At 35.5% G+C, this 13,565-nt stretch overlaps 1 protein-coding gene across 5 annotated transcripts in view; it reads right to left on the reverse strand.

Annotated features, from left to right (window-relative positions):
* Positions 1-13,565, reverse strand: part of ATG5 (autophagy related 5) — a 77,589-nt gene that overhangs the window by 26,185 nt on the left and 37,839 nt on the right. For all 5 annotated transcript variants that reach the window (XM_084513577.1, XM_084513579.1, XM_084513580.1 and 2 more), the window contains one exon: positions 638-755. In XM_084513577.1, the coding sequence (XP_084369703.1) occupies positions 638-755 (118 nt within the window). The remainder of the gene's footprint in view (positions 1-637; positions 756-13,565) is intronic.

The raw sequence follows: 13,565 nt of genomic DNA on the forward strand, positions 1-13,565 counted from the left end.
TCTTAGCAATGTTTATCTGAATAAGTGCTGATCAACAAATGCTATTCTATGAAATGGTATGATGCTATGATGAAATGATTTGCACCTCGGCACACAATACTTCTCAGTAACCATACATAAATCTCTTTTCTAGTACATTTTTAAAGGTCAGACATCAACGGGAAAAAAGTTTTCTCAAAATATCTTCAATTTAAACTCATTTTAGAGTTAGCCTTATGAAAAGTTCATGCAACATAAAATTAAACAAAACTTAAAATAAAACTTCTGTTGACTTTGCTTTAAAAATATTTGTTAAAATTGCAGAAGATAAAATATGTATGTTTTTATTAATATTAGCATGATGGCAATGGTACACATGCGTTTTAAAGTAAAATTTCCTCAGATTAAATTTTCATGAGTGCCTAAGCACTCAGTTTTATCCTCACTGCAGGTGATATATAATTGGCAATATAATGGACTAAGGAGGAGTAAAATCTGAAACTCTGGTACTGAAACAGAGTTCTACTTCCAAAAAAAATATTTTGAAATAATATATAACATTTATTCTTATTTTATATATATTATGTATAACATATAACATATATAAATAATAAATATATATAGATATTTTATTGGACAAAAGTTGTTTCTACAGTACCTTCAGGGGTGATAGCACTAGGACACACATCTTTTAGCAGATCTCCCAAAGTATGCAATTGTCCTCCTGAAGCAATTGGTCGAAACAGCTTCTGTATAAAAGGTCTCTCTGTTGTTGCCTGTTTTAATAACAAAATTAGCAAAACCAACAATTTAAAGACCATGCAAATATCTAGTATCATTATCTGAGACAGGCATAATGTAGGACAGAACAAGAGGTTGCAGCAGAAGCAACATCTGGCTTTTTTTTTTTTTTTTTTTTTTTTTGCATTCCATTCATATGCGGAGGGAGTTTGTTAACAATTTCAAGGAAGTTGACACTCCAGGAAACTGTGGAAATCATTTATAAACAGTGTCCTGGAGATGTAAAAGTGTTAAATTATTTATTAAACACTTCTGTTATGGGAACAGAATCTGCTTGAACAAAGCATTTAAGCATTCTTAATTTGAGTAAATGCCCAGTGAACACAAACTTCAGAGATCAGCATATGTCAGTGTTTTCCCAAGTCAAATCAATACTGTACCAAACATCCAATACCTTCTCCAACAGTTTATCTTACTCCAGGAATACATTAAGCACTTTGAATGGCAAACATTCAAAGTTCATTCCTTCATTCATACCTTTACAGCTCAAAATAGGTGATTTTTTTTCCAGATTTGTTGAAAATTTCAAGTTATTACAAACCCAAGAAACAGAGCATAAATTTTAAAAATTGGTGTTGTGTTTTGAGAGATGCAGTTATTTAAGAACTGCGGTTATGTTAGGGTAGTCTCTTCTCTGTGCATCTGTGTACACAACTTCAGGGCCAACAAGGATCTGGTATTGAAAGTACAGGAAAAGTTATTTCCTGATAACCTGATCTCTCCTCCCAAACTTGGCACCTCAGCTAGAAAACAGGATTTTAAAACACCATATTCAAGCAAACCCAGAATTATTGCTGACAAATTTCTACTAGAAAGCAGCTGATGTGGCTGGCATCACAGGTGGCTGGCCTCCCGTAAGCTGTACTTTCGTCACAGACAGTTTTAAAGGGAAAAAAAGCAAGGCAAGTCAGCGCCCATCTCCAAATTTAATTTCTTACCACTCAAAAAGTTGTTCCTGACCAATTATACTGTGGTAATTCAACAATATAAATAAACACACAATTAACATTAAAAGTGTTTTATCTTGTGGTAGAGCTTTGGGGGAAAAAAGTAAATATATTAATAAATTTGAAAATTAAAAGGACTTCAACAGAAGTTTTAATGTGGTCTGTGTCACTTATCTACATGAAAAGTCAGAAATAGCAGACTAACGATAACTTAATTGTCGTTCACCTCTCTGAAACAGCAAGGAAAGGAGTCTTTTTGTAATAGTGGTAAACTACATCAAAGTAATCGCAGGGCAGTACAACAGAGAGCTGCTGACACACAGCTACTTGCTGCTTCTTGCCAGCAGTCTCCATAAATGGATAAATAATCTTTTTTTTCCAGTTTTCCTTATAAAGACCGATCAGACGGAGCTGCCTAGCTGCTGGAGTCAATTCTCCGTCCTCAGGGTAGCAGAGGACGGACATACACAGCGCTAATGAACCATCCGAACATTTGAGAAATGATGGCAGACGCACAGCCGGCAGCATGCACCTCACACACGGGTTTCTATCGAATTAATTTTTCACACAAGTCTAATCACAGCTCCCAAGTGTCTACCATTTGAAGTAACAGAAGTGGAAATAAGCACCAGAAGAAGGCAGCAAGCAGAGGTGGCTATCAGCAGCAGATGCTTAAGGTATGAATTTCCCAGGTGCTTATTCCATTTTTTTTTAAAGAAATTACAATTTTTTCCTAGTTATAATAAATTAATGCTATATTACAGCAAGAGGGAAAAGTCCAAAAGGTATTTTCTAAAGGATCTCCCACATAGCTGCTGACTGCTGCAAAGTAATACTCCTCAGCTGTTATATTGAAGCATTATAGAAAATGAATTCAATTTTAGATTTTAAAGTGTTGAGCAATGCAGATGTGGTAACGTAAATAAAAATCACTGGTCTCCATCAATGTTAAAATGATAAAAGTAACTGCATGTTAATTGTTTATACAAAGATTGTGGTTCACATATAATTCTACAGGAAGAATATTACCCCAGCATGCTTACATTTCTTCCCTCCCATATAGCGGATGCTTCATGCATTCAAAGAGTCAAAAGAAAAGTCCCATCCTACAATCTAGGGTGTTTATAGGAGAACTTCTCAAAGTGCCTTAGTCATTCAGCAGCATAAGTCAACCTCAGAAAAAAATCTTCCTGTCAATCCTTTTGAAGTGTAGTAGCTAGTAATACAAACCCGACCTGACTACAGCTTTCTACTCTAGTATTTACTGCAACAACGCAGCCAACATGAGTAAGCGCTTACATAATGTTATATTCTGTACAATATTTGCTTAATCAATCATGCAAAACAGTCTGTAACCTAACCCACAGACACCACTGCGTTAACTGTCGTAATCTACATCAGGTCTAAAGTGTGTTATTTCTACAGCATCCATTCTTGTTTTTTTTTTTTTTTCCAAGTAGGATTTTTATAGCTTCAATAGATCACAGCGCTTTTTGTATTTTACAGCCCCAACTTATCTGGGAGCTGTTCAAAAGATGCTGGGTGCTTTCGCAGGGTACTACAGGTGAGTAAATCAGTACTTATTAATGATAAATCTGCAAGGTAAATGCCCTCAAGCATGTAAACATTCTAAGATAATCACCTGGCCCAAAATTTGCAATGCATTTTACACTGATCACATCCATAACTTAGTAACAAATCAAATGTTGATGAAAGCAAATATTCAATTCTTAACACACCTCCTAAGAAGCTGGACTTGTGCAACTGAAACCAATCATTCTTCTATACTACCTACACTGCCCCACAAATCTTGTTCTTTACAGAACAAATGACAGCTTTTTTTTTTTTTTTTTTTTTTTTTTAAGAAAGATTAAAAAAGATTAAAGTGTAACAGTGATAGAAAAGTGGCAGTGAAAACCAAAATTACACCACAGTGAGAAGAAATACATTAAAACTACTTCTGGGGGAATAGTCGCATTGAGAAGAGTTATAGGTGAAGTAAAGTTTTAAGAGGACCTTTAAGGCAGTGTAAAACCCCACAAGATCAGAGACAAGCTATATAGTTACATATTGTGTTAGCAATTATAACTTTCTTCACTATCTTCCTGCCAAAAAGAGTATTCAGCTTGCCTGGTCCTTTTCAGAATCAACAGAAGATCAAACACTGCATGAAATCCACAATTTAATTAGTCAGACATTTTATACAGGATGCATCTGAAAATGAAAAACATAACTCGTGAACTGCTGGGTTTTAATCTGGAAAACTCACAGAGTTACCGCTATTTCCAACTGCAGGAATAGATGTAGTTTTCCTGACTAAATATTCTGCTGCTACTCTAATTGTATTCAAACAAATAAAAGCTACCATACATATTGAAGCCACACAATAAAAAAATTCCTTATAATTCCCACATGCACATAACTTGGCAGCCTAAAACCATAAAACTTGACTTTCTTACACACTGTATTTTCAGAAATTGGCCAAGTTCACAGGCTGTACTGCTTTGTAATGAACCACTTTCCACTAAAAAAGATCTGACAGAGTTTATCATTTTGTTTAAATCAATTTGAAGTCTACCAAGCTTTCAAAGGAGCAGTAAGAGTTTGTACAGGGATTCAAGTTACTTTATGTAAAAGGGAAAGGACAGGCACATTTACTACTCCCTGAAAATAAAATTAATTTTAACAACTTTTATTTTTCAGTCAAAAATCCATTTTAGATGTATAAGAGAATTACATCTTCTACTTTGTAGAAACGTTTCCAATTAAAAATCTTAATACACAGCGCAAAAGCGACTAATTTAAAAGATGACAAATTGTTGTAGCCACAGAGCTATCCCGTACAGTGTCTGTCTGAACGCAAGATGCTGCAAAGGCCCATTTCAAATACTGCTCTTTCACTGGTGCTGAAACTGTTTTTTTCTGCTGGTATTTCTGGGTCTGGTTTTTGGCTCCTTTTTGCTAGAAGTGCTAGTTCAGAATGATTTTTTTTTTTTCTTTCTAGTGTTAGACTAGAATGATTGATCCTTCCATTGTGGAAAAGGCAAGATGAATATTCATTTAAAACAAACAAAAAACCACCCCAACCAAACAGAAAAACCCACACTTACTTTCTGGAAGCTATCCAGGCATGTTATCAGACTGAAAGATTAAATGGAAATGGCATTAAGCTCAGGTAACACAGAGTATGTGTCAGAATCTGAAAGAAGTAGTTGTGTGTGTGTAAAAATGTAAGTCCTGAAGACCTAGCCTAAGGTGGTGCTCCTGAATTTGCTGTGCCTCCTTTCCCAGGTTTTCTGATTTTAGTTATGTCATCTGTAGTTGCTTCATCTGCTACATATTTTGACTTTCATTCAGAAACTAGTCATGGTTTACGAGATGTTACCTAACCTAACTCAAACAATTTCATGTATGCTGATACCTGTGGAATAAGGCCAATAAAAATACTTGACAGGCTTCTGGAAATAAATATAATAAAATAAAACATTAAAGATATATACCAGAGACCTTTCACGTGCATAAACAGACAATGTTTCGTGGCCAAAAGAAGCCAGCAAGTCAGTCTCTGCAACAAACAGCATCGGTGAGGTAGGAAGGAGAAGAACATTTGAACAGCAAGGCAAATGTTGACTGTGATCATCCAGGAAACACAAGCAGGTGACTGACTACTCAATAAACAAATCTCACAGTAGATTTAGCCCAACTCTTGGTTATTATTCTGCATTACTGGGATGCCTGTAGGCCACGCAAGCTGGTGATCACAGCAGAAAGCAATGATGCTTGCTTTATAAGCAAAATTGCTTGTGTGCCTAGACCTCTAACTTACCCTCAACTTTCAGTGCTGCTATTCTATACTTTCTATCTCTAGTCATGCTCCTTCCTAAGTAAAAGCAAACATTCAAAACCAACCATTTGCTTTTGCAATGACCAGTGTAACTCAGATTTAATCACTCTTACAAGTTAGATTACACGCTGCAAAATATTTCTGTATAAATAACATGTCAATAGCCATAGCAGTCTTCTTTTTTCTCCCCAGTTTCCTGTATATTTATTGTTCATTTTATAATTTATGTTTTATTCCCCATTGCATCTTAAACTTACACTAGAGAGTCATAATAATCTAGTGATACTCATTTGTATGGCTCCCACAACAGAGTAAAGGGAAAAATGTCACTAAAAATATCAATATTGCTTAACTGATAATTGTGCTTCTTATTTCATCATTCACTTAATAAAAGCTTACAAGAAGAGCTAAGCAAATGTGCTGAAGCTAAGATTATCTTAGGCACAGACTTGTTACGTTAAACTACAAATTCTTCATTTCAGTTTCATTTGTAATTTCAAACTAAAAACACAGGAGACACCATATTATTTAATGATTTTTTTTTCTCCTGTGGTCTGATGTTACAAACTCATGTTTTTAACCTTAAAATATTTCCAAATTCACAACTGCTGCTATTTCCCAACATACCTTCTAGTTTATGCTTCTAATTAAACAGATTATGAAAAATCTGTGTGTCAGCTGGAGTCTCCATAATTTTGCTTCAAAAATTATTTCCAAAAATGATTATACACCTTCAACTATTTTATAAGCAATCATTTTGTGCTTCAGTGAGCATAAACTTAAAATCCTTTATTTTCAAAATATTCTAAGAAATATACTTCATGAAAACTAGAGACTCAAGCTACAGTATAACGTGAAATTCATTACTTAAATGGCAAAACATCAAGGAACTTCATTTTCACTACTACATCATAGTATAATATAGCTATATACAAATACTATATTCTAGTAAGCAGCTGCAAACTTTTTTTTAATTATGTAAAATAATCCATGCTTGTTACTTACAAATAATATTAAAGCTGTGTCCAATTCCTAAAGAACGTCATTTATTAATTTCAAATGGTAGAAGTATTTTCTTAATAAGCTACCACTCCTCGAGGTGCTGAGAAGCAGCAGAAAAAAAAAAAAAAAAAACAAAAAAAAAACAGAATCCTCTTTGATACTAGAGACATCTAAACCAAAAAAAATACCTGTTTGATTCTCACATCCTCATTAGGTTTTTGGAGAAGTTTGTAAAGTTTGTTTCTTACCACTTCACAGCTTCTATGACAGTCAAATGATCAAGAACAAAAAATGATTACTATGCCAGGCAAAACAACAATACTTTTTTAATCACCCAAAACAACTACTTTGTCTTTTGAAAATCTGAGTTACGCTTAGATTTTTACAGATTTTTTTTTATACAGAAAACTAAATTTCCTCAGATACATCTATTAAAGCAACTCAAAGCAAGTTACCTGCCAGAAGCAAAAGGCAAGATCACTTATATGAAAATTCTGATACAAATCGATCTCTGAAACAGTCACATGAGGACTTCTCCAATGGAATCAAATTGTTATTACAAAGATTTCCAAAGGAAGAAAGTTTTAGTCACTGTAAGTGTAATCCGAGTACAAACCATGTTAACTGTTCCTTCCAGGGATTCTGTATAAACTTTTAAACTGCAGGCATGCAAATAAGCAAAGCTGTTCTATCACTTACCTCCAAAGGCTTAAGATGAACCAATTCTAGCATGAAAACCAAAAGACTTTCATCAAGTTTGTAGCTTTCTTTTTGGCTTTGTCTATGAGAAGACCCCAAAGTAACCATTTTCTACTAGCTTACAACATTCAAGACTACACGACGCTCCAGACTAACCCTTTAAGAGTATGCTCGCAAATCACTACTCTGATGGCAACAGATACACAAAAAGGAAGAAATTTAAATGTTGATAACATTTATCCCACGAGAGTGCTGAAACAAGACATTTCTACAAGCCTGTCCCACTTACAAGAAATGGGAAAACATCTTTTCTAAACTCAAGTCTAATTTACAACTTCAGCTTACGGTTGCCTCTGCCATTCCAGAGCACAGAATTTCATGCTACGAGCTATTTTCTGATGACAAAATGTACCTTACCTTCAAAGAAACTCAGTGCTCAACCAGGATCAAAATGCAACATATTAAAGGCCTCTCTCCTAGTTATTCATTAAAAATGACTTTAATGTTATGTTGTTGCTAGAACATATATTTTATCTTTGCCAGTTTCTTTGACAAATGAATGAATGTATCATTCGCATTGGAAGCATATTAGTACAGTTTGGATTAAAGACATTCTCACAATAAATAGACATCACAAACTGATTACTCAGTTTCAGGAAGATTTAACCTTCCTTTCCTGGACCAGCTGAGAAATTTACACAAACTTAGCTGCAAATGAATAGCTACTCTCCTCCATTTGCATCAGCTAGCCCTCATTCTCAACATTTAAGTGGTAGCTTGCAACAGGCATCCACAGAGCCCCTGTAAAACATACTAAATGAGAGGTACAACTCTTTTCTTCCAAAATAAAAGCAAAAAATAATAAAAAAAAAAAAAACAAGTCCTACCATAAGCAGTCAATGATTATATGAAAAACAGGCTGAAGTTAAACTCAGTAAGAAATATCCATACACACATGCATATATAAGCACAGTGCAAGCAGCCTCAAAGTACTTGCTCTTCCTGAATCATCTATTAAACCCCAATGTACTTTCTTTCCTAAAGCAGCAGGCTGACCCTTGCTTTTTAGCTCAACAAACCAAAGTATGCACAGGAAAAAAAAAAAAAAAAAAAAAAAAAAAAAGGAAATGACCTATTGTTTTATCTGCTTGAAATTTGTCACGTTTCAAATTTCATCAGCATTTTTTCTGAGCTTGTATTATGACACAAGACAATGACATGATTTATCTTTACACTATAATCATACCTCCCCTGTCCTGCAACCCAGATCTTCCAAGCTATACAGGACATACCCCAGACACCTCGTTGCTTTGTTGTGTACTTTTCCACTTCACTTGCTCTCTAAGTTGTTAGGACTGGAACACCACCCACAACAAAACCAAAAGACTATTTCTAGTATTTCTTTAAGTACTCTCTGCAAAAAGCAAACTTCAACTAATACATTTCCTATTTATGGTGCTGGTTTTATTATTTTTGCTTTGAATCAGGCTCATTCTGCTTTGTTAGATTTCAGAATTTTGTCCTGCTAACCTGCAATGTCACGTCACAGTTTCAAGTGTAACGTACATCACATTACAAAATACAGCTAATCAAGATTCTTTGAATTCAAGAGCTAAGTAATGGTTTTCTATGTCCACAATGCAACTAAAAACCGTAAGATGAAAGGAAGGAGTGTAAACGTGCTCAACATACGTCTATCTAGAATTACCAGAAAAACTGACTCACTGACAGGATGTGATAGGGGTTGCAGGACTAGTTGTAAAGTTGACACACAGAATAAATCAAATTACTCGTCCCGTCCCTAATACATTTTTAACAAATTACATATTTTCAGTGGCTGTAGAAATTACAGTATACTCCTGATTACAATCTATAGGAAAAATACATCATTTCTTTTTTTTTTCCCCTTCAAGTTTGTATTAGGATTTCAGCAGTTAAATGGTGAAAAGAAAGCATTGTTTTCCCTCATGACATTTTTATGGTGATGAGCAGGAACTTTATACTCCCTAAAATTTTTAAGACTTATGCAACAAAATCAAAAGATTAAACATTTGGGATACGCTTTGTATACACAATTCACACTAATAGTCATGGTAGTGCAGAAACTCATCACTAGATTGAAGCTAAAGATAATTCTACGAATACCTGTATGTACACTTTGATATAGTTCTGAAAAACATATTTGGATACAACCTTAAAACTTCTTATTCCTCAGTCTATATGTAAAATTATGAAAATAACATAACCTATTAAAAGAATGCATACCATGTAGGACACACAAACTTACTCAGTGGATCAACATTTTTCCCCTATAAAAGCATGTGTCCAAATTAACCTCCAAATTGATTTTCTTACTTTTGCGTAATTTAAATGATCAAGAAAATATAAACTTGCAGTTAAAATTATGACCTGCAATAATCTCAATAAACCTTTTGAAAATTTTATTATCCTTAAGAACACTCAAAGTATTTACAACTTGTGTAATACCTCTAGTTTTTGAATATTAATGATCATGGTTTTAAAAGCAAGAGCAATTATACAGTGAGTTCCTTTGGTGGAAGTTTAAACTTGTTATGGTCTGTTATGTGGCAAATGTTATGACAGGAATTGTTACAAGTAATAATTATGTCAAAACTAACTAGTATCTTAGCTGAGACTGTAGTTAAATTAAAGCCACAAGTAGAATCATAAACACATCTGAAATAAAGTCAAAATTTTACGTCGTAGGGCATATTACAGTTATGCCTAGAAAACAATATTGAACAGGTTTTGGTCAAGGAACAGGTTAAGGACTATTCTCCTAATAATATGTGGGCAACAATTCATACCTTCCTTGAAGCCTTTCATTGAGCAAAGCACACGGCATGAAGCAACCGCAGTTCTACCCTAACTTCCTACACAATTAACAATAATTTAGCATTATTACAAACCTACAGAGAAATATGGCAACTATTTAGGTTAATTTTCCCCACACGCATTGTTGAGGTCCTTTACTGGCTCATCATTCCAAAAGATGAAAGAATCATTTAAAATACCTCTCTTTTCCATATTATTTAAATTGGCAGCATGCTTCCTTACAAATCCTTTAGAAAAAGCTTTACGTAAGAGCAACAAAATCAGTTATTACAACCACGAAAACCATTTGAAAGCTCGACTCCTTTCACATGTTCTCCTAATCGGAAAAAGAGATGCCTACTTAGAAGATACCTTTTACCAAACTCAAGTGATACAAAATTTAATGGATTTGCTTAATTCTAACACCTCGGGTTAGAAGGCTTAGTTTCCATTTCTATAACACTTTCTAAAGATGCATCATCTTGTTTATACTGATTGTGTCCATTCCACCACATCTCACTATGCAGAAGAGATGCCCCATTTCCTCAGTCATCCTAGCAGCCCTTTGTTGGACTCTCTCCAGCAGCAGCAGCTCCATGTTTCTCTTGCACCAAGGATTCCACTACTCCACACGTGGCCTCACCAGAGCAGAAGGGAAGGATCACCTCTCCCGACCTGCTGGCAACGCTCCTCCTCATGCAGCCCAGGATGCCACCCAGCCTTCCTTGTTGCAAGGGCCCATTGCTGAGCTTCCTGCATTCTTTGAATTTACAGGTTATCTAGGGGAACCTTTCCGTGCGAAGTAACAGAGAATCTTGCAAGATGTTCAGTGATTATATTATTTTCCAACTCAAGCAGGTGTTCTCTAAAGAGTTTTCATCGTAGGACCTCAGTCCCACAGGATACACTTGAGTCTACCTGGTGTAAGAGTGGTTGCAAACTGTGTAAATTAGGAAAGGCCCTGACAGCATTTTAAAACTGTTCTTTCCGAGCAAGTCTGCAGCTGGTTGGTTCCTGTTCCATTGCTGCTGGAAAATATGGATTATTTAACAGTATTTCTTCCTTGAAATGTGTTCCATGTCCACAGAAAATCTTTCTGCAAACTGCCAAGTCACCTATGGAAGAACAAAATTTACTCTTTCTTTCAGTAATATAGCAATAATTAACAAGCATGAAGAGGCTCCTGTAAGTCTGCAAGATATTCCCTAATAAGTAAAGAGCTGAAGGAAACTCAACCCTTATCAATACTCATTTGTATCCTGAACAACTCAGAAAAGATTTGTAACTGACTGTGCTGTTAAAAACCCTGTTTTGAAGTGGCCAGCCCTCTGTTTTTTGTTCTGCTGAACAGATGAAGAACTCTCCCTAAGGACGCTCCCCAATCAATGTCAAAAGATAAAGACCACAATAAAACAAAATATGCAGCAAAGATTTGATCTGGGATGCATTCAGTTACAAACCAGACTGACAATGCAGTATGTTGTGTACTGACCTGAGAAAACCCTAAGCATTTAGGATTGTCCGAAACCTGGTCTTATTCTTACAGGCAGCAACATAAAAAGGACTGGCTGTAAGAGCTTGCATAGTCCAAACTTTTTGGTTTAAAGCACTGCTTGGAACATTAGTAATAGCTAATAACTAGTTCTAAAGGGCCTTCCTCACACAGACCCTAAGAACAGATTCATTCATTCCACAGACCTCCAGAGAGGAAACCTCTCTCTCACCAAAGTGAAAGGACCAAGATCTCTAAGCCACCTAACTGTAGCAAAGTAAATGAAAAACCCTGAAAAATTCATCTGCAGACACAGTAAATATATCCAACTAAATGAACCTTGCCAGAGGGGGTAGAAAACCTCTAGAACTAAAAGGGGCACATGCTGTAGGCCAAAATATTCTTACCTAGAGACAGCAGCTTTGCTTCACAATGATCTAAAACCCCAAACTGCTTTGTGTTTTATGGGCACTTTATTGTCATCTGCACTACAATATTTCTGACAGGGAGAGAGCACATCTGTAATGCTATAAAAACTATGCAGCACGTGCTAGAAGAAAAAGGGAACAAAGGTTTGAAAAATGATGTTCATCCAGCTGCTTTACAAGAAGGGTTTAAGAAAAAGAGACACAGTTTGGGATACTGAAATCACAGTGCAGAACGTCCTTAAAATCAGTGTGTTGTTTTTTGTTTGTTTGATTTTGTTTTTTTAAAGGACAAGCACTATCTAAAGCATATGTCCTGTTACACCTTGTAGGTCATTTTTAAAAAGTGTATATGTATTACCATAAGTTCCATTACCAGTCCCATACAATAAGTTACAAGAAGTGCCACTCACATTCATGTCAGGATGCCGAACAAGCACGGTTAAATACCATTCTGTCTGTAGCTTGGTCCTTCAAACGATCCATAAAATCTGTTTGTGCAGCTCTACATTATCTAAACAAATGAATTTGTAGTATTTAACCTTAAGTAAATTGCACTGTTCCTAGAAGGAGGAGAAAGTCAAGACTCAAGAGGGTGATTTCACATACAACAGCCAGCAGGCGACAGTCGATAAGGTCAGAGAGCAACAGAAAGGAAACAGTAGAAGCAGCTCCAAGATACGGGTTTGTTGAGTGCTGAGCAGACAGAGCTCTACAATGAAGCATGGCCTTGAAGTATTAAATCTCCTGCCCAGAGAAGGGCTCATATTTGCAATTAGTAAAATATCTGCAGCACAGAAGTTGAATGATAGTGCTTTTCACAGCTGCAGTCCTGTGATTTCACATATCCAGAGCTAAGCCTCACATAGAAGTAAGCAACTGAGTATCGACTAGCTGTGAAGCAAACAACTCTGGAAATGGATTCACATGCACAAAAGCCAATGTTAGATTGTTTGCTTAAGAGCACTGAATAGTACAATACTTCACACAATACTGTCAATCTACTTCCAACATTAAAATCAACAATTCTCCTCAATTTTCCACAATAACTATCAACTAGAAGCAATTCTTCATCAAGCATAGCAAGTTCTCAGACACTTCTACTTTCTGAAGTAGAAAGTGAACACTTTCTGTATTTCCTGATCCTTAATTCTGTGCAAAAGTTAACCTGCCTTTAAAAAAAAAAGTAAATTCTACTTTTTTTTTCTTTAAATGGTAAAAAAAAAAGAAAAAAAAAAAAAGATGGCGTACTGACACTGACAAATGCAGAGTTAACTTTTTGCATCATCATTATGCTCTTAGCTTTATTCCTATGCAATAGGTACAGCATACACTGCACAGCCACAAAAATACTCCTTGAAGAGTATGTTCTTCATCCCTCTGAACCATACATGCTTTTCCCATTTTCCGAATGCAAAGCAGTTCAGATTTTTTTTTTCCTGGTATTACTTCATAGTACAAGTGACAATCATAAAGGAGTGTGGCTACAGATCGCAAATTTCAGGAGATAAAGTTTCCTCCTTATAAAATAAGAACGACCA

This window comes from Aythya ferina (assembly GCF_964211825.1).
Source record: "Aythya ferina genome assembly, chromosome: 3".
In the NCBI taxonomy this organism is placed as follows: Eukaryota; Metazoa; Chordata; class Aves; order Anseriformes; family Anatidae; genus Aythya; species Aythya ferina.